Raw genomic sequence first — 26,671 nt, 5'->3', positions numbered from 1 at the left:
ATACCTAGGATAATCCAAAGTCTATGTTAGAACATGTGATGTAGGACCCTCCCCGAATCCATCCTGGGTGGTCTCCTGGATAGAGTGATTATTGATATGAAAATTGTATTATCAATAATATCATACATAAATTATTGTGGTGACTTGATATTGTTAATCATGTCAATTGACATGATTGCCAAAGACAGAAAGCAACTGTTTTTGTTATACCTTAAATGTGTTGATTTCTTTTGGACTATTGTCACTTCTTTGATATTTATCGACATTTTATTGATATATTTTTAACGATTATAGATCTCTGTGACCTATATTGATACTATCTTGAAATTTCTAGACACTAAGTTAAAATTTTAAAATACTTTCTTGAAATTTCAACTTAGTATGTATCTTGAAATTTCAACTTAGTATTTTGAAATTTCAACTAAGTATCTTGAAATTTCAAGATCATTATCTTGAAATTTCACCTTATGTATCTTGAAATTTCAAGTTAGCATCTTGAAATTTCTACTTAGTATCTTGAAATTTCAAGATACTAGGTGGAAATTTTAAGATAATTTTCTTAAAATTTTAACTTTGTATGTATCTTGAAATTTCAACATAACATCTTGAAGTTTTAAGAAAAAAAGAAAAATCAAATGGCCCTTAAAGGCTTCAATAGATGTTGCTAATTTTCAGAGATATTTTGTCTGCACACAGTGGAAACTGTATTTGATTTTCATTTTTTTGACTCGAATTATGTTGAAATTAATGTTACTTGATTATACACATATATATATATATATATATATATATATATATATATATATATATATATATATATATATATATATATATATATATATATATAAAGGATATATATATCCTATTTTCGACCACTTATTAATCCACTGTGATTATCTAAAATATTAGCATTAGTATTAAGAGAAATTACATTAGCATGATTAGTATTAATATTTATATATTTCTGTTTATTGTTGACTTTAGGAGGAATAATTCACGAGGATAATTATAGATTGTTTAGGAGATATGTTAACTAACATCAAATATTCAAAGTGATGACATGAAAAAGCGACTGTTGTAAATAATGTTACAGTTTCTTTCTGTCCTATTTCCGTTTGTAGTGATCACCGTATCAGAGACCAGGTACCCAATCAAATGAAATCAATATGGACTTTTCGAATAATTAGAAGTGACAGTTCATTATACAATGACTTCACCCTCTTGTTTAATTAGCAAAAATTAAGTCATTTATTTCACACAGAAGGCGGCATGTTTGCCATGTGCAGCATCCATAAAATGTTTACGAGTAACCGGAAGTTGAAAACACTGTTGACATTCACAATGCGTTACATTTGAATGATTACATCACAGTTTTCAATTTTTATGGATAAATCTGGAAGCAAACGTATCGTAGAATGTTCTCAAAAGCTAAATCCAACTTGCTGTTATGCCACAAGAAATAGTCAAAAGTCGTAATTCACACATGGTGGCCATTCTAGCACGTCGGTACGCTCATGAAAACTCTTCCACTAGTCCCGTCTTATCTAAAGGCTTTGTGAATCTCATCAAAAATACGATCATTTGTGATCTGAAATTTATATTTTATTATGGAGAAAGAGTTGTAGATATATTCATTTAGTTTTTGTTTTGTCATCATTCCAAAATCGAAATTTTGCTTGTGTTTTGAAACTTAACCCGTGATTACCTTTTCTGTGCATACATGTACGTCTTTGATTTCTGCTGGGATTTAAGTGACAAAAAATATGTTAAATGACTTGGTGTTGTAGATTATGGAAAACGTTTTTCGTGCGCTGCCAAAGAGTTTAGGTTTCCAAAACAAACACTCATTTTGCCAATCAGATAAAAAATGTTGCGCACTCCACCATTGTCAGCTGATGCAAAGCTAGGAATCGGTTATGTACAGTAAGAGATAGCATGCTATGTTGCGAGTATGCAAATCGCTGTTTTGATTTTTTTATTGACATTTTTAGGTACGTAGATAAAACTATTGAAAGATGCAGTGTTCCCACTTGCTTTGAAACTGCCAGTCCTGGTGGACAGGCAACTCTAACAATTACCAGTCCCCCCTAATTTTTGTCTGTCCCAAATTTCAATAAATACAAAACGTATGAAAATTACCTGTTTTTAATTCTTTTAACATTGCAATGACGTAATCTCTGACATAGTATAGTTACATCTACATGTCATTCACAAAAAGTACAGTCACAATTTCTCCTTTTATATAATATTTTGAGACTAAGTCGCTGTAAATATATATTTGACTCCAAAGCAAAGAGAGATGTTATTTCCTTGCAATAAAAATAAACTATTTCTAAGGTACGTTATTTGCCGGTCCACAGGTCATGCAGGTATTGGAAGTCACATGAATTACCGGTCCAAGCCTAATTTTACTGGTAAAAAACTGGTAATTACTGGTAAAGGGGAACACTGAAGATGTACGCGATTTTTGGTGTGACATCGATGACAACTATGCGAGAATAGAGAATATCGCGGAATCACGGCCTTAGTCAATTCCTGAACCTGTGGCATGGTACCTCAGTGGACAGGCATGATGAAATAGACAGTCTGGATTAGTAAAAGCAGCCACACAGACGCATGTGCATGCATTTTGCTATATAAGTGCAATAATCTTGAACATCACATTAATTCCCTCTTCACCTGACTCCCTCCTGACTTCACCCGACTTCACCCGACTTCACCCGACTTCACCTGACTTCACCCGACTCCCTCCTGACTTCACCTGACTCAGAGTACATTGTACCTTGTGTTTTGTCTTTTACAGCCGACGCCAGCTGGAGCACCAACACAATTGGCCGAACTGAGAGTGAGTAGCCTCCCTTGCCTCATAGATCGACAACTTTAGAATGAAGTGAGCATAAGTAGCCTCCCTTGCTCCATAGATCTTCTGCTTACTGCTAGGGTTACAGCATGGAAGATTGCACAATGGAGTTGTTTCCTGAGAAGTTTGCCACATTGTCCTTTATGTCTCAGAGGATGATTGACAAAGACAAAAGGCAGGAAGGCAATCAATGTAAATAGAATTAATTTACATTGCCAGCATTTTCACTCACACTAATTGGATTGAATGTTGTTTAACATAGCACTCGGCAATATTCCAACTACATGATGGGGGTCTGTAAATAATCCAGTCTGGTCTAGTCTAGACAATCCAGTGATTGACATTATGAGCATCGATCCATGCAATTGGGATCAATGACTGCGAGCCTGACACACCTGATCCTATTAGTCGCCTTTAACGGCAAGCATGGGTTGCTGAAAACCTATTCTATCCCGGATCTTCACGGGTCTGAAGTCTCTTCTCCAAATCTGCTGAACATGTCAATGATGTCTACATAACATCATCTCCATCACATGACATCATCTCCATCACATGACATCGTCTCCATCACATGCCATCATCTCCATCACATGACATCGTCTCCATCACATGGCATCATCTACATCACATAACATCTCCTGCATCATTTTACATCGTCTCCATCACATGACATCATCTCCATCACATGACATCATCTCCATCATGTGACATCATATCCATCACATTACATAGTCTCCATCACGTGCCATCATCTCCATCACATGACATCGTCTCCATCACATGACATCATCTCCATCACGTGCCATCATCTCCATCACATGACATAGTCTCCATCACATGACATCATCTCCATCACATGACATAGTCTCCATCACGTGCCATCATCTCCATCACATGACATCATCTCCATCACATGACAGTCTCCATCACATGACATCATCTCCATCACATTACATAGTCTCCATCACGTGCCATCATCTCCATCACATGACATCATCTCCATCACATGACAGTCTCCATCACATGACATCATCTCCATCACATTACATAGTCTCCATCACGTGCCATCATCTCCATCACATGACATCATCTCCATCACATGACAGTCTCCATCACATGACATCATCTCAATCACATTACATAGTCTCCATCACGTGCCATCATCTCCATCACATGACATCGTCTCCATCACATGACATCATCTCCATCACATGACATAGTCCCCATCACGTGCCATCATCTCCATCGCATAACATCATCACCATCACATGGCATCATCTCCATCACATGACATTATCTCCATCACATGACATCATCACCATCACATAACATCATCTCCATCACATGACAATCTCCATCACATAACATCATCTCCATCACATGACATTATCTCCATCACATAACATCATCTCCATCACATGACATCATCTCCATCACATAACATCATCACCATCACATAACATCATCTCCATCACATGACAATCTCCATCACATAACATCATCACCATCACATAACATCATCTCCATCACATGACAATCTCCATCACATAACATCATATCCATCACATGACATCATCTCCATCACATAACATCATCACCATCACATAACATCATCTCCATCACATGACAATCTCCATCACATAACATCATCTCCATCACATGACAATCTCCATCACATAACATCATATCCATCACATGACATCATCTCCATCACATAACATCATCACCATCACATAACATCATCTCCATCACATGACAATCTCCATCACATAACATCATCTCCATCACATGACATTATCTCCATCACATGACATCATATCCATCACATGACATTATCTCCATCACATAACATCATCTCCATCACATGACATCATCTCCATCGCATAACATCATCTCCATCACATGACATCATCTCCATCACATGACATAGTCCCCATCACGTGCCATCATCTCCATCGCATGACATCATCACCATCACATGGCATCATCTCCATCACATGACATTATCTCCATCACATGACATCATCTCCATCACATAACATCATCACCATCACATAACATCATCTCCATCACATGACAATCTCCATCACATAACATCATCTCCATCACATGACATTATCTCTATCACATAACATCATCACCATCACATAACATTATCTCCATCACATGACATTATCTCCATCACATGACATTATCTCCATCACATGACATTATCTCCATCACATGACATCATATCCATCACATGACATCATCTCCATCACATGACATCATCTCCATCACGTGACATCATATCCATCACATGACATTATCTCCATCACATGACATTATCTCCATCACATGACATCATCTCTATCACATAACATCATCACCATCACATAACATCATCTCCATCACATGACATTATCTCCATCACATGACATCATCTCTATCACATAACATCATCTCCATTACATGACATCATCTCCATCACATAACATCATCACCATCACATGACATTATCTCCATCACATGACAATGTCTCTATCACATAACATCATCTCCATCACATGACATCATCTCCATCACTTAACATCATCTCCATCACATGACATTATCTCCATCACATAACATCATCACCATCACGTGCCATCATCACCATCACATGACATTATCTCCATCACATGACATTATCTCCATCACATGACATCATCTCCATCACATGACATCATCTCCCTGTCCCTAACTACAAAATAGAAACTTTTCATTCTCAAAGTTCAAAATGATTTCCACAGCGGTTCATTTCAGTGAAAACAGGTCAGTCTCTTCTTTTCAGAAACCACTGGACATATTGTTTTACATTTTCTGAGCATGGTCATTATGAAGGTTCTTCTTGATCAGAAAGTAAGGTTTTGGGGCACTGTCAGGAGTTGACTGACAATAAAAGTCCAGTTTCCACCCTTGCTGAACTAGGCAGGAATTTCATGGCTCACCAATGGCTATTACGATTTATGTGCCTTTAATGTCCCTCCTTTTAAATTTTAACTCATTCATTCACTTTGTCCCTCCTATTGACCAGTCAGATTCCACCTCTCATATCACTTGCATTTGTTTCAAACAAAATGGTGGTAACCATGATCTGATCGATAATCAAGATCTATAGTGTCATAAAATGGGTGTTATCTTGCGAAGTGCATCGAATCACCTGAGCATGGTCATTAAAAACATTTTTTTTAAAATTCTGTCAACGCCCAGTTGGCGATACTCATGCATTACAAATTTTGCAATTGACTGAAATCTGCACAACGTTGCCCTGTTTATGAACTGGATGTTGATTTTGTTACACATTATTTGTTTGATTCTAGACTTAGCCTAGACTCTAAATAGAACTCAGAAATTCCTGCCTAGTTTGGCAAGGGTGGAAGCTTTTATAGTAAGATAACTTCATTGCGTCGGAAAGATGGAAATTGGGTACTTGTAATCAGTTAAATGTCTGATTGTGTCTTCTATCAACCTCCTGTCACAATTTACATCCTGCAACCCAATGTAATATTATATCCTGTTACAGTGGTGTGGTTCATGGGAGATAACTCTGGATGGTCTAGCATCCCCACCCACACATTCTGTGCTGAGTTGTGTCATGTTGTTTGCCTCCAGGGAAGTGTCTTCTTTTTTCAGATCTTGTCGCACTGAATATGTTGACAATCATAAATCTACATTCTAACCTGGAAATAGAAATACACATTTCCCAGTTTTCATAATTACTTTTTTTTTAGCTTCATTTATGTTCATTGCCTTGTCCCAACATTCAGATCGAGACAGAAACTGACATCAGTTTTATGTTTGCGTTGTTTGATCTCCTTTGTTTTCAGAGCTTCAGTTTGAAAGATTAAATGTGTGTTGTTGCGGCTGTTCAGATAGGGATATGCAAGACTAACATAAAGGACCGCCTCCGTGGTCTTGTGGTAGAGCGGAAGGTCCAGGGTTCGATCCCGGGCCGCGTCATACAAAAAGACGTTAAAAGATTGTACTTGTTGTTACCCTGTCTGGCGCTCGGCATTAAGGGGCTAAAACAAGGACTGGTCGGCTCGGAGTCAGTATACTGTGTCTGAGTGGGGTATTCATGTTAAACTGCGGCATGGTATCTCAGTGAGCTAGCACTATAAATCGGCATCAGTCCGGACTAGTACAAGCAGCCACACACACACATACACGTGCATGCACGTCGCTATATAAGTGCAATAATCTTGGACGCGACGTTAAACCCAATTTCACCTCACCTCACTAACATAAAGTCTTTGAAATAATTTATTACAAGATAAACGTCTCTCTACGATGAAGACAAATAATTTTTCTGATGCTGATTTCATATGTCAAATAGAGCAAGATTTGCTTTTATATAAATCTAGATTGATTTTGTTTCCATAAAATATATATTTTCCACAGTCATGGTTGATGTTTGTTGTTGCAACCAATGAGATGGGGATGAAGGAGCAATTACTGAGTGGACATCTCCAGGTTCTAGTTTACAGACCAGACTTGTGTTTGTCAGCAGACTTTGTGACACTCTGAGTCGGTGTTGAGTTGACTTCAGGGTCCTGTGCATATTTGTCAGTGCTGTTGTATCTTCGCTATTGATTTTGTAAACATATCATGTTGTTTTCACACTTTGCAAAACTTGCTGAGACTGCCTAGGGATTATTTCGAAGTGCAAATCTGCTACATATAGTAGATACTAGTGAGTTCAGTCAGGAGATACAAGTGAATCTATTCCTGTCAGTAGATACTAGCGAATATATTCCAGTCAGTAGATACTAGTGAATATATTCAGGTCAGCAGATACTAATGAATATATTCAGGTCAGTAGACACTTTAAGCGAATCTATTCGAGTCAGTAGATCCTAGCAAATTCTGTTTGTAGATACTAGAGAAACAACCCTCTTCACTGCCACATTCTTGTGTGACTACACTTCCAGAGACACTGTAACCCCCTAACTGCCACTCTGGGATCTAGCTGATCTACAACATTATTCATTCAAGTCAAATTGTGGACATCACTCTTATGACGACAACATGCATTGTCTGACCTGGTCTCTGCCCACATATTGCCCCGAGGTACAGGGCCTGTGTTCCACTATTGTTCTATATGACCTCATGCTGTGGATGCTCGGTCAGAGATTAGCCTGGGTAGGCCTTGCACCCACTCAGTAAACAGGTGCTTGGAATAACTTGCTAATGAGTAAGAAGATCTTGAAATACACAGTGCCACTATTCAAGCAGATACATGCAATAACATCACCTGATGAAGGAGCAAGAAGTCGCCCTGAAACATTGTGCATATACCTGAGTCGACGTAATAAGCGCCCCGCTCTAATAAGCACCCACAGCGATATTTGCTGATATATTGGCTAGTGAACAAGCCCAATTTGCATCCCTTTTCGATTGATCAATGTACACAAGACTTATTTATTCGGTATAATACGCACCCGTGTGTTATATGCACCCTTATTTATGGGCAATTAAAATCTGAAAAAAATATATCTGTCGTACATAAACATTTCAGTCTGTCAGCATAAACTACGAAATTTATCTTTCAACTATGTTTTTCTTCACCAAAATAATATTCTAATAAGAGCCCCCTATTTCTAATTTTGAGAGCACCCCGGGCGCTTATTACGTCGAATACGGTATGTATGATAAGCAAGGTGTTATCCTACTCCATGTCATGTGTATTTGTATAGCTGTGATTACATGAAGTGATCCTCTCCCTCCACTGAGTCGTACAGTTGTCTACATAGGAGATATAAGCATGTAGAAATGCATGTGAGTTAATAGCCTTGCTCCAAGGCTGTACTTCGTAAGAAATGTCTGTGGATGTGTAGTAATTCTATCCTCCTAATAGGCATGTCTAGATACACTCAAGTCCCATTAATCCAACATTGTTGGTTGCATTATGTTGATTATGTTGGATTAACAAGTATGAAATTAGGTAGTATCAGCGGTTTGTGGTTGAAAATCAGTCAACTACATGAAAGATAACGATTCAAACACGTATTAAAAAAAAGGAAAAAGGAAATATTTATATTGTTATGTTACATTGTTAGTGGAATATGTTTTCTGATCATGGAACCTCTAAAGTTTAACACAAAACTACTGTTACGGACTGTATGTCCTGATTCAAACTACTTATTTAAGCATTGTCTGGAATGGAATTCGCCAATTTGAAACTAGTGCAGCAATGCTTAAGAAAGCTGCTTTCTTAGTGGCTAATGTCGACTTCCTGTTAATAATTTCATTGGTCGGTTAAAGTTCGCGAAATGTCGTTCTGACGTGTCTAGTAATGGGATGTCCTCAGCAGTAGCAAGGACTTGTATCCGATTTTAATGAGATTGAGGTAATCTAGGCATGTGATTAATCCTGTTTTGTTTATTAAAAGCAGTAATTGTTTATTGTGTATAGCTGAGAAATATGCAGCTTCTCACCAACCTGTCTCGCATCAAAACACGGGGCTGTGTACTCGCGGGCAGATGACCACGGAGTACCCTGATCACCGTGTCGGATTAACGAGACTGATTAATAAGTGATCTCAGCAATTCGTTGCGAATTAGGTGTGTCCGTGTCGGAGTGCGGGACTGTCGGATTAATGGGTCTAAATAGCACTGATTTAATTGATTCCAGTCAGTACTGTTGGATAAAGCCGATTGTCAGATTAACGAGTGTCGGATTAACGAGGCTTGACTGTATGTGGACAGTCCAGTCTCTTATCTTCTTATTATTTACATAATCTGGAACTTATGATTTAAACTAATAATTATTGCCGTAGATACTTGTGCAAGTCTACTGAGTTAGCTGCAATACATTTTGTCCAATACAATACTTTTTTATATACTTTGAAAAACCAGGGAATACAACAATCAGCCTGTCCACCATCTGTCCTCCATCCGTATTCCGTTGAATATACCTGGGGACAGATCAGTCTAGTGGTGAACTGGTGCCTTTTGAGGTTTTGGTTTTTTGAAATTAGTGAACAGCCTGATCAGCCTTACTCAGCCTCTAAGTAGCGACCATTTTGGTGGCCAAATGTGACTTAAATCTATGATTGGTGACCTAAATTTATCTACTGCTTGCCACTTGGCTACCTAAATGTCAACATAATTGGTGACAATATCTTTTTAGGATATCTGTTGGCTTCTAAAACTGATGCAGGGGGCATGTTTACTGATGCAGGGGACATGTTTGCTGACACAGGCTTCACTAATAGAAATGTGACAGTTAGGGGGTCCCTCAGCTGGGGAAGATAGCAGCCGTGTGTGCTTGCTGTATCAGATTAGATTAGAAAGAAGAGTTCACAATGACATGTATTTACAACTGTGACTCAAGCCGAAATGAGTCATCTGACGTTACTCATGTAATTAGTCGAAGCAGGATGGAATCTGTGTTAGAAGTGTCACCCCATTGTTTCCTCTTGTTAGAGTGTTGGAGGGATTCCTCCAGTGTAGCCTAAATACACCAGGGATTCCTCCAGTGTAGCCTAAATACACCAGGGATTCCCTCCAGTGTAGCCTAAATACACCAGGGATTCCTCCAGTGTAGCCTTTATACACCAGGGACTCCTCCAGTGTAGCCTAATATACCAGGGATTCCCTCCAGTGTAGCCTAAATACACCAGGGATTCCTCCAGTGTAGCCTAAATACACCAGGGATTCCTCCAGTGTAGCCTAAATACACCAGGGATTCCCTCCAGTGTAGCCTTTATACACCAGGGACTCCTCCAGTGTAGCCTAAATACACCAGGGATTCCCTCCAGTGTAGCCTTTATACAATACACCAGGGATTCCCTCCAGTGTAGCCTTTATACACCAGGGATTCCTCCAGTGTCGCATAAATACACCAGGGATTCCTCCAGTGTAGCCTAAATACACCAGGGATTCCCTCCAGTGTAGCCTTTATACACCAGGGACTCCTCCAGTGTAGCCTAAATACACCAGGGATTCCCTCCAGTGTAGCCTTTATACACCAGGGATTCCTCCAGTGTAGCCTTTATACACCAGGGATTCCTCCAGTGTCGCATAAATACACCAGGGATTCCTCCAGTTTAGCCTAAATATACCGGGTAGTCTTCTAGTGTAGCCTAAATACACCAGGGATTCCTCCAGTGTATATCCTGAATATACCAGGGATTCCTCCAGTGTAGCCTAATACACCAGGGATTCTTCCAGTGTAGCCTGAATACACCAGGGATTCCTTCAGTGTAGCCTAATACACCAGGGATTCCTCCAGTGTATATCCTGAATATATACCAGGGATTCCTCCAGTGTAGCCTAAATACACCAGAGATTTCTCCAGTGTAGCCTAATACACTAGGGATTCTTCCAGTGTAGCCTAAATACACCAGGGATTCCTCCAGTATATATCCTGAATACATCAGGTATTCCTACAGTGTAGCCTAACTACACCAGGGATTCCTCCAGTGTAGCCTAAATACACCAGGGATTCCTCCAGTGTATATCCTGAATATACCAGGGATTCCTCCAGTGCAGCCTAAATACACCAGGGATTCCTCCAGTGTAGCCTAATACACTAGGGATTCTTCCATTGTAGCCTAAATACATCAGGGATTCCTCCAGTGTATATCCTGAATACACCAGGGATTCCTCCAGTGTAGCCTAATACACTAGGGATTCTTCCAGTGCAGCCTAAATACACCAGGGATTCTTCCTGTGTATATCCTGAATACATCAGGAATTCCTCCAGTGTAGCCTAAATACACCAGGGATTCCTCCAGTGTATATCCTGAATATACGAGGGATTCCTCCAGTGCAGCCTAAATACATCAGGGAATCCTCCAGTGTAGCCTAAATACACCAGGGATTCCTCCAGTGTAGCCTAAATAAACCAGGGATTCCCCCAGTGTAGCTTAAATACACCAGGGATTCCTCCATTGTAGCCTAAATACACCAGGGATTCCTCAAGTGAAGTGTATCAGTGTATGAAGCAGACCGTTCACTCTGTGACTAACCTTGCCCATAAGAAACATGTCATTCATGGGAACACACCAGTTGACGCTCACTTGCTCCATTGCTAGGGGTTCCTTTATTATTGCCACTATTATTTTACCAGGATCCAATACCTAAAAGTGACATGTTTGACCAATCAAGACTAATCCCTATTTATTCCCCGGTGAGAGTGAAGTGGGACATCTCACAAACTTATGGTGACAGAGTTTGGTCCACTTCGTAAAGGGATTGAGTTTATCTAAGACAATGTTGAGTCAACAGCAGTGATTGTTATTGATAGTGTATATTGTTACTGCTACAACCTTGGTGGGGCATGTCATAGCAGAACAGGCCTGTTCTACTACATGTGGACATTGAACACCAAGGATGATATGAAGTGTATTGCCTATTGATTGTAACTACTGAGGATAGTATGAAGTGTATTGCCTATTGATTTTAAATACTGAGGATAGTATGAAGTGTATTGCCTATTGATTGTGATTACTGAGGATTATAAGTATGAAGTGTATTGCCTATTGATTGTGAATACTGAGGATAGTATGAAGTGTATTGCCTATTGATTGTGAATACTGAGGATAGTATAAAGTGTATTGCCTATTGATTGTGAATACTGAGGATAGTATGAAGTGTATTGCCTATTGATTGTGAATACTGAGGATAGTATGAAGTGTATTGCCTATTGATTGTGAATACTGAGGATAGTATGAAGTGTATTGCCTATTGATTGTAAATACTGAGGATTATAAGTATGAAGTGTATTGCCCATTGATTGTGAACACGAAGAATGATATGCAGTATATTGCCTACTGAATCTAAACACAGAGGATAACATGAAGCTATTGCCTACGGATTGCGAACACGACTAATAATATGAAGTATATTGCCTACTGAATCTAAACACGGAGGATAACATGAAGCTATTGCCTACTGAATCTAAACACGGAGGATAACATGAAGTGTATTGCCTACTGAATCTAAACACGGAGGATAACATGAAGCTATTGCCTACTGAATCTAAACACGGAGGATAACATGAAGTGTATTGCCTACTGAATCTAAACACGGAGGATAACATGAAGTATATTGCCTACTGAATCTAAACACGGAGGATAACATGAAGTATATTGCCTACTGAATCTAAACACGGAGGATAACATGAAGTATATTGCCTACTGAATCTAAACACAGAGGATAACATGAAGTGTATTGCCTACTGATTGTTAACACAAAAAATGATATGAAGTATATTGCCTACTGATTGTGAACACTGATTTGCCATGAATCTATTGCCTACTGATTGTGAATGCTGTGGATGACATGAAGTATAGTGCCTACTGATTGTGAACAAGGGTTTATCCCTGTAGTAGATATTTTAGCCAACCAGGATGCTAACTTTGCCACAATCATGACAATGAGATGAAAAACATACCTGAATCACTTATCTTCAAAACCACCTGAATCATTTATCATTAGAAACCACCTATATCAATTACAAAAATCACCTGAATCTATTATCATTGTGAACCACCTGAATCAATTATCATCGAAAGCCACCCGAATCAATTATCATCGAAAGCCACCTGAATCAATAGTCATTATAAACCACCTGAATCATTTATCATTATAAAACATCTGAATGGATGATCATCATGTGGAATGATTAAGATAACTAAGAAAACAAACCTTTTTCAACATCTAAATATTTTACATGTATCATGTTTTTTGTGAAAATATTAAAACTTTGGGGAATTCAATATTAATTGAGATTTAGTTTGCCACCATTGTGATGAAGTAAGGGATGTCCCTACTGTGGAGTGCATTCCCCCTGTGAACTAGACAGTGATCTGTTCCCGTTGTGTAGACAAGTAATGAGTAATTTAATTCCAACATTGCCCGTATTCCCTACACCCGTCAGTTGGAAGAGAAGTAGTGGTTGAGTGTCATGGTCCCGGCCGACACCTGCATGCTGTAGACTACATGCAACCTACCTGTGTCAGTGCTCAGGTGTTCTCTTACTTCCTGTACATTGGTACACTTGTGGCATGCACAGTCCCTGCAGGGCTAGCCATGGTCAGAGGGTGAGCCGTGGCAGCTAGACATGGGAGCATACAAAGGCAGTTGAGCGTGGCCAGCACTACATTCCAGCCCAGAGCGTGACCTACCTCGGCTGTAGTGGATGCTCCTATCTCTGTCTGACTCTCCCTCTACCATTCAACCTCGCTACAGCGAGCAACACTGGTCATGTGACCTGATTCAACCAACCCTTCGAAGATGACATTTACCCCGAGGGTGTAGTGACTAACAGTGGACAGTACAAGGTGTACGACAGTTTGTTTTGTCAGTCATTTGGCCAGTGTCCTGTGCTGATCCCTGTCTGCTATGAGATAACACAGTGTATACCGACTGGGCCGCACAGAGTTTTACAAGTGGGGGAGGGCTGTGTTTATTATTGGATTGCTTGTCTACCAGGCAGCTGACTACGGGCGGCACTACGGAGGTGGAGGGAGATTCCGACAGCCAGGTATATCCTGGCTTGGACAACTCCTGTGAGGACTTGGGACAAGGGAATACCCCCGAGACCTCTGTTGAGTTGGGACAAGGGGATACCCCCGAGACCTCTGTTGGTTTGGGACAAGGGGACACGCCCAATGCCTCAGTGGACTCGGGGCTTGGGTGTACCCCTACCACCTCCATTGCCTCAGGCCCAGTGGATACCCCAAACTCTTCCACAACAGTGATCAGCAGAATCATGGTCAGACTTAGACGAAGAAGGAAAAGAAAAGGTAGGCTGTTCTGTTTTCCTCCCTCTACAAGCACCTGTTGATTGAAGGGGTGAGAATACCAATGTGCTAGTGTTTACATGCCACTCTGGGTACAGATCCACTGTAGCAGTGCCACATTTGTCAGGTGATATGCAGGTAGCTGCCGTGTTCTCTCCACTTGTGTAATTACTGCAACAATCGTGAGGCTGAGAGTTTGCCCACCTGGTTGTGGGATGATCTGTTGTATTGTGCTGCATTCCTAGGTATGCAGCTTCAGGCTCTCCCTATACCCTCCCTCTGCATGTTTACCCCGTCTCACACAGGGCACGTATTTACACATGTCATCACAAAGTTACTCCTGCATTTAAATAGTTTGACATATCACGATTAGTGATTTCTGTTTGCATATAAAGGAAACACATGATTAGCTAAGTATGTAACCTCATTTTCACAAGTATATTTCTGAAGATTGGTATCTATGGAAAAAATAGCTTATAGTATTAATGGTATACATGGTAAATAGACATGACTTTTGGGGATAGATAGAAGACTGTATACATGGTATATAGACATGCAGGTTAGATAGAAGACTGTGCACATGGTATATAGACATGCATGATAGGTAGAAGACTGTATACATGGTATATAGACATGCAGGATAGAAAGAAGACTGTGTACATGGTATATAGACATGCATGATAGGTAGAAGACTGTGTACATGGTATATATATAGACATGCAGGATAGGTAGAAGACTGTGTACATGGTATATAGACATGACTTTTGGGGATAGATAGAAGACTATACATGGTATATAGACATGCATGATAGGTAGAAGACTGTGCACATGGTATATAGACATGCAGGATAGATAGAAGACTGTATACATGGTATATAGACATGCATGATAGGTAGAAGACTGTGCACATGGTATATAGACATGCAGGATAGATAGAAGACTGTATACATGGTATATAGACATGCAGGATAGGTAGAAGACTGTGTACATGGTATATAGACATGACAAGGATAGATAGAAGACTGTATACATGGTATATAGACATGCAGGATAGATAGAAGACTGTATACATGGTATATAGACATGCATGATAGGTAGAAGACTGTATACATGGTATATAGACATGCATGATAGGTAGAAGACTGTGCACATGGTATATAGACATGCAGGATAGATAGAAGACTGTGCACATGGTATATAGACATGCAGGATAGGTAGAAGACTGTATACATGGTATATAGACATGCATGATAGGTAGAAGACTGTGCACATGGTATATAGACATGCATGATAGGTAGAAGACTGTATACATGGTATATAGACATGCAGGATAGGTAGAAGATTGTATACATGGTATATAGACATGCAGGATAGAAAGAAGACTGTACACATGGTATATAGACATGCAGGATAGGTAGAAGACTGTATACATGGTATATAGACATGCATGATAGGTAGAAGACTGTGCACATGGTATATAGACATGCATGATAGGTAGAAGACTGTATACATGGTATATAGACATGCAGGATAGGTAGAAGACAGTATACATGGTATAAAGACATGCAGGGTAGATAGAAGACTATACATGGTATAAAGACATGCAGGATGGATAGAAGACTATTCATGGTATAAAGACATGCAGGATAGATAGAAGGCTGTATACATGGTGTATAGACATGCATGATAGATAGAAGACTATACATGGTATAAAGACATGCAGGATAGATAGAAGACTATGCATGGTATATAGACATGCAGGATGGATAGAAGACAATACATGGTATAAAGACATGCAGGATAGATAGAAGACTATACATGGTATATAGACATGCAGGATAGATAGAAGACTGTACATGGTATATAGACATGCAGGGTAGATAGAAGACTGTATTCATGGTATATAGACATGCAGGATAGATAGAAGACTATACATGGTATAAAGACATGCAGGATAGATAGAAGACTATACATGGTATATAGACATGCAGGGTAGATAGAAGACTATACATGGTATATAGACATGCAGGATAGATAGAAGACTATACATGGTATAAAGACATGCAGGATAGATAGAAGACTATACATGGTATATAGACATGCAGGGTAGATAGAAGACTATACATGGTATATAGACATGCAGGATAGATAGAAGACTATACATGGTATAAAGACATGCAGGATAGATAGAAGACTATACATGGTATATAGACATGCAGGGTAGATAGAAGACTGTATACATGGTATAAAGACATGCAGGATAGATAGAAGACTATACATGGTATAAAGACATGCAGGTTAGATAGAAGACTATTCATGGTATAAAGACATGCAGGATAGATAGAAGACTATACATGGTATAAAGACATGCAGGATAGATAGAAGATTGTATACATGGTATATAGACATGCAGGATAGATAGAAGACTGTATACATGGTATATAGACATGACAAGGATAGATAGAAGACTGTATTCATGGTATATAGACATGCAGGATAGATAGAAGACTATACATGGTATAAAGACATGCAGGATAGATAGAAGACTATACATGGTATATAGACATGCAGGGTAGATAGAAGGCTATACATGGTATATAGACATGCAGGATAGATAGAAGGCTATACATGGTATAAAGACATGCAGGATAGATAGAAGACTATACATGGTATAAAGACATGCAGGGTAGATAGAAGACTATACATGGTATATAGACATGCAGGATAGATAGAAGACTATACATGGTATATAGACATGCAGGATAGATAGAAGACTATACATGGTATAAAGACATGCAGGATAGATAGAAGGCTATACATGGTATAAAGACATGCAGGATAGATAGAAGACTATACATGGTATATAGACATGCAGGGTAGATAGAAGGCTATACATGGTATAAAGACATGCAGGATAGATAGAAGGCTATACATGGTATAAAGACATGCAGGATAGATAGAAGGCTATACATGGTATAAAGACATGCAGGATGGATAGAAGACAATACATGGTATAAAGACATGCAGGATGGACAGAAGACTATACATGGTATAAAGACATGCAGGATGGATAGAAGACAATACATGGTATAAAGAAATGCAGGATGGATAGAAGACAATACATGGTATAAAGACATGCAGGATGGATAGAAGACAATACAGGGTATAAAGACAAGCAGGATAGATAGAAGACTATACATGGTATATAGACATGCAGGATAGATAGAAGACTATACATGGTATAAAGACATGCAGGATAGATAGAAGACTATACATGGTATATAGACATGCAGGGTAGATAGAAGGCTATACATGGTATATAGACATGCAGGATAGATAGAAGGCTATACATGGTATAAAGACATGCAGGATAGATAGAAGACTATACATGGTATAAAGACATGCAGGGTAGATAGAAGACTATACATGGTATATAGACATGCAGGATAGATAGAAGACTATACATGGTATATAGACATGCAGGATAGATAGAAGACTATACATGGTATAAAGACATGCAGGATAGATAGAAGGCTATACATGGTATAAAGACATGCAGGATAGATAGAAGACTATACATGGTATATAGACATGCAGGGTAGATAGAAGGCTATACATGGTATAAAGACATGCAGGATAGATAGAAGGCTATACATGGTATAAAGACATGCAGGATAGATAGAAGGCTATACATGGTATAAAGACATGCAGGATGGATAGAAGACAATACATGGTATAAAGACATGCAGGATGGACAGAAGACTATACATGGTATAAAGACATGCAGGATGGATAGAAGACAATACATGGTATAAAGAAATGCAGGATGGATAGAAGACAATACATGGTATAAAGACATGCAGGATGGATAGAAGACAATACAGGGTATAAAGACAAGCAGGATAGATAGAAGACTATACATGGTATATAGACATGCAGGATAGATAGAAGACTATACATGGTATAAAGACATGCAGGATAGATAGAAGACTATACATGGTATATAGACATGCAGGGTAGATAGAAGGCTATACATGGTATATAGAGATGCAGGATAGATAGAAGGCTATACATGGTATAAAGACATGCAGGATAGATAGAAGACTATACATGGTATAAAGACATGCAGGGTAGATAGAAGACTATACATGGTATATAGACATGCAGGGTAGATAGAAGACTATACATGGTATATAGACATGCAGGATAGATAGAAGACTATACATGGTATAAAGACATGCAGGATAGATAGAAGGCTATACATGGTATAAAGACATGCAGGATAGATAGAAGGCTATACATGGTATAAAGACATGCAGGATAGATAGAAGGCTATACATGGTATAAAGACATGCAGGATAGATAGAAGGCTATACATGGTATATAGACATGCAGGATAGATAGAAGGCTATACATGGTATAAAGACATGCAGGATAGATAGAAGACTATACATGGTATAAAGACATGCAGGATAGATAGAAGACTATACATGGTATAAAGACATGCAGGATAGATAGAAGACTGTACATGGTATATAGACATGCAGGATAGATAGAAGACTGTATACATGGTATATAGACATGCAGGGTAGATAGAAGGCTATACATGGTATATAGACATGCAGGATAGATAGAAGACTATACATGGTATAAAGACATGCAGGATAGATAGAAGACTGTACATGGTATAAAGACATGCAGGATAGATAGAAGACTATACATGGTATAAAGACATGCAGGATAGATAGAAGACTGTATACATGGTATATAGACATGCAGGATAGAAAGAAGACTGTATACATGGTATATAGACATGCAGGGTAGATAGAAGGCTATACATGGTATATAGACATGCAGGATAGATAGAAGACTGTATTCATGTTATATAGACATGCAGGGTAGATAGAAGGCTATACATGGTATATAGACATGCAGGATAGATAGAAGACTGTATTCATGGTATATAGACATGCAGGGTAGATAGAAGGCTATACATGGTATATAGACATGCAGGGTAGATAGAAGACTATACATGGTATAAAGACATGCAGGATAGGTAGAAGACTGTATACATGGTATATAGACATGCATGATAGGTAGAAGACTGTGCACATGGTATATAGACATGCATGATAGGTAGAAGACTGTATACATGGTATATAGACATGCAGGATAGGTAGAAGACAGTATACATGGTATAAAGACATGCAGGGTAGATAGAAGACTATACATGGTATAAAGACATGCAGGATGGATAGAAGACTATTCATGGTATAAAGACATGCAGGATAGATAGAAGGCTGTATACATGGTGTATAGACATGCATGATAGATAGAAGACTATACATGGTATAAAGACATGCAGGATAGATAGAAGACTATGCATGGTATATAGACATGCAGGATGGATAGAAGACAATACATGGTATAAAGACATGCAGGATAGATAGAAGACTATACATGGTATATAGACATGCAGGATAGATAGAAGACTGTACATGGTATATAGACATGCAGGGTAGATAGAAGACTGTATTCATGGTATATAGACATGCAGGATGGATAGAAGACAATACATGGTATAAAGACATGCAGGGTAGATAGAAGACTATACATGGTATATAGACATGCAGGGTAGATAGAAGGCTATACATGGTATAAAGACATGCAGGATGGATAGAAGACTATTCATGGTATAAAGACATGCAGGATAGATAGAAGGCTGTATACATGGTGTATAGACATGCATGATAGATAGAAGACTATACATGGTATAAAGACATGCAGGATAGATAGAAGACTATGCATGGTATATAGACATGCAGGATGGATAGAAGACAATACATGGTATAAAGACATGCAGGGTAGATAGAAGACTATACATGGTATATAGACATGCAGGATAGATAGAAGACTATACATGGTATAAAGACATGCAGGATAGATAGAAGACTATACATGGTATATAGACATGCAGGGTAGATAGAAGACTATACATGGTATATAGACATGCAGGATAGATAGAAGACTATACATGGTATAAAGACATGCAGGATAGATAGAAGACTATACATGGTATATAGACATGCAGGGTAGATAGAAGACTGTATACATGGTATAAAGACATGCAGGATAGATAGAAGACTATACATGGTATAAAGACATGCAGGTTAGATAGAAGACTATTCATGGTATAAAGACATGCAGGATAGATAGAAGACTATACATGGTATAAAGACATGCAGGATAGATAGAAGATTGTATACATGGTATATAGACATGCAGGATAGATAGAAGACTGTATACATGGTATATAGACATGACAAGGATAGATAGAAGACTGTATTCATGGTATATAGACATGCAGGATAGATAGAAGACTATACATGGTATAAAGACATGCAGGATAGATAGAAGACTATACATGGTATATAGACATGCAGGGTAGATAGAAGGCTATACATGGTATATAGACATGCAGGATAGATAGAAGGCTATACATGGTATAAAGACATGCAGGATAGATAGAAGACTATACATGGTATAAAGACATGCAGGGTAGATAGAAGACTATACATGGTATATAGACATGCAGGATAGATAGAAGACTATACATGGTATATAGACATGCAGGATAGATAGAAGACTATACATGGTATAAAGACATGCAGGATAGATAGAAGGCTATACATGGTATAAAGACATGCAGGATAGATAGAAGACTATACATGGTATATAGACATGCAGGGTAGATAGAAGGCTATACATGGTATAAAGACATGCAGGATAGATAGAAGGCTATACATGGTATAAAGACATGCAGGATAGATAGAAGGCTATACATGGTATAAAGACATGCAGGATGGATAGAAGACAATACATGGTATAAAGACATGCAGGATGGACAGAAGACTATACATGGTATAAAGACATGCAGGATGGATAGAAGACAATACATGGTATAAAGAAATGCAGGATGGATAGAAGACAATACATGGTATAAAGACATGCAGGATGGATAGAAGACAATACAGGGTATAAAGACAAGCAGGATAGATAGAAGACTATACATGGTATAAAGACATGCAGGATAGATAGAAGACTATACATGGTATATAGACATGCAGGGTAGATAGAAGGCTATACATGGTATATAGACATGCAGGATAGATAGAAGGCTATACATGGTATAAAGACATGCAGGATAGATAGAAGACTATACATGGTATAAAGACATGCAGGGTAGATAGAAGACTATACATGGTATATAGACATGCAGGATAGATAGAAGACTATACATGGTATATAGACATGCAGGATAGATAGAAGACTATACATGGTATAAAGACATGCAGGATAGATAGAAGGCTATACATGGTATAAAGACATGCAGGATAGATAGAAGACTATACATGGTATATAGACATGCAGGGTAGATAGAAGGCTATACATGGTATAAAGACATGCAGGATAGATAGAAGGCTATACATGGTATAAAGACATGCAGGATAGATAGAAGGCTATACATGGTATAAAGACATGCAGGATGGATAGAAGACAATACATGGTATAAAGACATGCAGGATGGACAGAAGACTATACATGGTATAAAGACATGCAGGATGGATAGAAGACAATACATGGTATAAAGAAATGCAGGATGGATAGAAGACAATACATGGTATAAAGACATGCAGGATGGATAGAAGACAATACAGGGTATAAAGACAAGCAGGATAGATAGAAGACTATACATGGTATATAGACATGCAGGATAGATAGAAGACTATACATGGTATAAAGACATGCAGGATAGATAGAAGACTATACATGGTATATAGACATGCAGGGTAGATAGAAGGCTATACATGGTATATAGACATGCAGGATAGATAGAAGGCTATACATGGTATAAAGACATGCAGGATAGATAGAAGACTATACATGGTATAAAGACATGCAGGGTAGATAGAAGACTATACATGGTATATAGACATGCAGGATAGATAGAAGACTATACATGGTATATAGACATGCAGGATAGATAGAAGACTATACATGGTATAAAGACATGCAGGATAGATAGAAGGCTATACATGGTATAAAGACATGCAGGATAGATAGAAGACTATACATGGTATATAGACATGCAGGGTAGATAGAAGGCTATACATGGTATAAAGACATGCAGGATAGATAGAAGGCTATACATGGTATAAAGACATGCAGGATAGATAGAAGGCTATACATGGTATAAAGACATGCAGGATGGATAGAAGACAATACATGGTATAAAGACATGCAGGATGGACAGAAGACTATACATGGTATAAAGACATGCAGGATGGATAGAAGACAATACATGGTATAAAGAAATGCAGGATGGATAGAAGACAATACATGGTATAAAGACATGCAGGATGGATAGAAGACAATACAGGGTATAAAGACAAGCAGGATAGATAGAAGACTATACATGGTATATAGACATGCAGGATAGATAGAAGACTATACATGGTATAAAGACATGCAGGATAGATAGAAGACTATACATGGTATATAGACATGCAGGGTAGATAGAAGGCTATACATGGTATATAGAGATGCAGGATAGATAGAAGGCTATACATGGTATAAAGACATGCAGGATAGATAGAAGACTATACATGGTATAAAGACATGCAGGGTAGATAGAAGACTATACATGGTATATAGACATGCAGGGTAGATAGAAGACTATACATGGTATATAGACATGCAGGATAGATAGAAGACTATACATGGTATAAAGACATGCAGGATAGATAGAAGGCTATACATGGTATAAAGACATGCAGGATAGATAGAAGGCTATACATGGTATAAAGACATGCAGGATAGATAGAAGGCTATACATGGTATAAAGACATGCAGGATAGATAGAAGGCTATACATGGTATATAGACATGCAGGATAGATAGAAGGCTATACATGGTATAAAGACATGCAGGATAGATAGAAGACTATACATGGTATAAAGACATGCAGGATAGATAGAAGACTATACATGGTATAAAGACATGCAGGATAGATAGAAGACTGTACATGGTATATAGACATGCAGGATAGATAGAAGACTGTATACATGGTATATAGACATGCAGGGTAGATAGAAGGCTATACATGGTATATAGACATGCAGGATAGATAGAAGACTATACATGGTATAAAGACATGCAGGATAGATAGAAGACTGTACATGGTATAAAGACATGCAGGATAGATAGAAGACTATACATGGTATAAAGACATGCAGGATAGATAGAAGACTGTATACATGGTATATAGACATGCAGGATAGAAAGAAGACTGTATACATGGTATATAGACATGCAGGGTAGATAGAAGGCTATACATGGTATATAGACATGCAGGATAGATAGAAGACTGTATTCATGTTATATAGACATGCAGGGTAGATAGAAGGCTATACATGGTATATAGACATGCAGGATAGATAGAAGACTGTATTCATGGTATATAGACATGCAGGGTAGATAGAAGGCTATACATGGTATATAGACATGCAGGGTAGATAGAAGACTATACATGGTATAAAGACATGCAGGATAGGTAGAAGACTGTATACATGGTATATAGACATGCATGATAGGTAGAAGACTGTGCACATGGTATATAGACATGCATGATAGGTAGAAGACTGTATACATGGTATATAGACATGCAGGATAGGTAGAAGACAGTATACATGGTATAAAGACATGCAGGGTAGATAGAAGACTATACATGGTATAAAGACATGCAGGATGGATAGAAGACTATTCATGGTATAAAGACATGCAGGATAGATAGAAGGCTGTATACATGGTGTATAGACATGCATGATAGATAGAAGACTATACATGGTATAAAGACATGCAGGATAGATAGAAGACTATGCATGGTATATAGACATGCAGGATGGATAGAAGACAATACATGGTATAAAGACATGCAGGATAGATAGAAGACTATACATGGTATATAGACATGCAGGATAGATAGAAGACTGTACATGGTATATAGACATGCAGGGTAGATAGAAGACTGTATTCATGGTATATAGACATGCAGGATGGATAGAAGACAATACATGGTATAAAGACATGCAGGGTAGATAGAAGACTATACATGGTATATAGACATGCAGGGTAGATAGAAGGCTATACATGGTATAAAGACATGCAGGATGGATAGAAGACTATTCATGGTATAAAGACATGCAGGATAGATAGAAGGCTGTATACATGGTGTATAGACATGCATGATAGATAGAAGACTATACATGGTATAAAGACATGCAGGATAGATAGAAGACTATGCATGGTATATAGACATGCAGGATGGATAGAAGACAATACATGGTATAAAGACATGCAGGGTAGATAGAAGACTATACATGGTATATAGACATGCAGGATAGATAGAAGACTATACATGGTATAAAGACATGCAGGATAGATAGAAGACTATACATGGTATATAGACATGCAGGGTAGATAGAAGACTATACATGGTATATAGACATGCAGGATAGATAGAAGACTATACATGGTATAAAGACATGCAGGATAGATAGAAGACTATACATGGTATATAGACATGCAGGGTAGATAGAAGACTGTATACATGGTATAAAGACATGCAGGATAGATAGAAGACTATACATGGTATAAAGACATGCAGGTTAGATAGAAGACTATTCATGGTATAAAGACATGCAGGATAGATAGAAGACTATACATGGTATAAAGACATGCAGGATAGATAGAAGATTGTATACATGGTATATAGACATGCAGGATAGATAGAAGACTGTATACATGGTATATAGACATGACAAGGATAGATAGAAGACTGTATTCATGGTATATAGACATGCAGGATAGATAGAAGACTATACATGGTATAAAGACATGCAGGATAGATAGAAGACTATACATGGTATATAGACATGCAGGGTAGATAGAAGGCTATACATGGTATATAGACATGCAGGATAGATAGAAGGCTATACATGGTATAAAGACATGGAGGATAGATAGAAGACTATACATGGTATAAAGACATGCAGGGTAGATAGAAGACTATACATGGTATATAGACATGCAGGATAGATAGAAGACTATACATGGTATATAGACATGCAGGATAGATAGAAGACTATACATGGTATAAAGACATGCAGGATAGATAGAAGGCTATACATGGTATAAAGACATGCAGGATAGATAGAAGACTATACATGGTATATAGACATGCAGGGTAGATAGAAGGCTATACATGGTATAAAGACATGCAGGATAGATAGAAGGCTATACATGGTATAAAGACATGCAGGATAGATAGAAGGCTATACATGGTATAAAGACATGCAGGATGGATAGAAGACAATACATGGTATAAAGACATGCAGGATGGACAGAAGACTATACATGGTATAAAGACATGCAGGATGGATAGAAGACAATACATGGTATAAAGAAATGCAGGATGGATAGAAGACAATACATGGTATAAAGACATGCAGGATGGATAGAAGACAATACAGGGTATAAAGACAAGCAGGATAGATAGAAGACTATACATGGTATATAGACATGCATGATAGATAGAAGACTATACATGGTATAAAGACATGCAGGATAGATAGAAGACTATACATGGTATATAGACATGCAGGGTAGATAGAAGGCTATACATGGTATATAGACATGCAGGATAGATAGAAGGCTATACATGGTATAAAGACATGCAGGATAGATAGAAGACTATACATGGTATAAAGACATGCAGGGTAGATAGAAGACTATACATGGTATATAGACATGCAGGATAGATAGAAGACTATACATGGTATATAGACATGCAGGATAGATAGAAGACTATACATGGTATAAAGACATGCAGGATAGATAGAAGGCTATACATGGTATAAAGACATGCAGGATAGATAGAAGACTATACATGGTATATAGACATGCAGGGTAGATAGAAGG

General features: G+C 38.2%; 2 protein-coding genes across 4 annotated transcripts in view; one reads left to right on the top strand and one right to left on the bottom strand.

Moving 5' to 3' along the window:
• LOC124140575 (syntenin-1-like) overlaps positions 1-13,971 on the bottom strand; it is a 31,683-nt gene extending 17,712 nt beyond the window's left edge. Inside the window, exon 1 of the mRNA XM_046508230.2 lies at positions 13,842-13,971. The gene's annotated coding sequence lies outside the window, so the exon portion shown is untranslated. The remainder of the gene's footprint in view (positions 1-13,841) is intronic.
• Positions 1-26,671, top strand: part of LOC124140547 (phosphatase and actin regulator 4-like) — a 101,744-nt gene that overhangs the window by 6,567 nt on the left and 68,506 nt on the right. For 2 of the 3 annotated variants that reach the window (XR_007222311.1, XM_046508179.2), the window contains exon 2: positions 2,804-2,845. Coding sequence is in view for 2 of the 3 variants with exons in the window: in XM_046508179.2 (XP_046364135.2) it covers positions 2,804-2,845 (42 nt within the window). In the remaining variant the exon portion in view is untranslated. Of the gene's footprint in view, positions 1-2,803; positions 2,846-14,124; positions 14,637-26,671 lie in introns of those variants that run through there. The other variant, XM_046508195.2, reaches the window with a different exon arrangement.

This window comes from Haliotis rufescens, unplaced genomic scaffold, assembly GCF_023055435.1.
Source record: "Haliotis rufescens isolate VD_foot unplaced genomic scaffold, xgHalRufe1.0.p SCAF_2, whole genome shotgun sequence".
Taxonomy (NCBI): Eukaryota; Metazoa; Mollusca; class Gastropoda; order Lepetellida; family Haliotidae; genus Haliotis; species Haliotis rufescens.
This window is presented reverse-complemented; position numbering and strand designations above follow the sequence as displayed.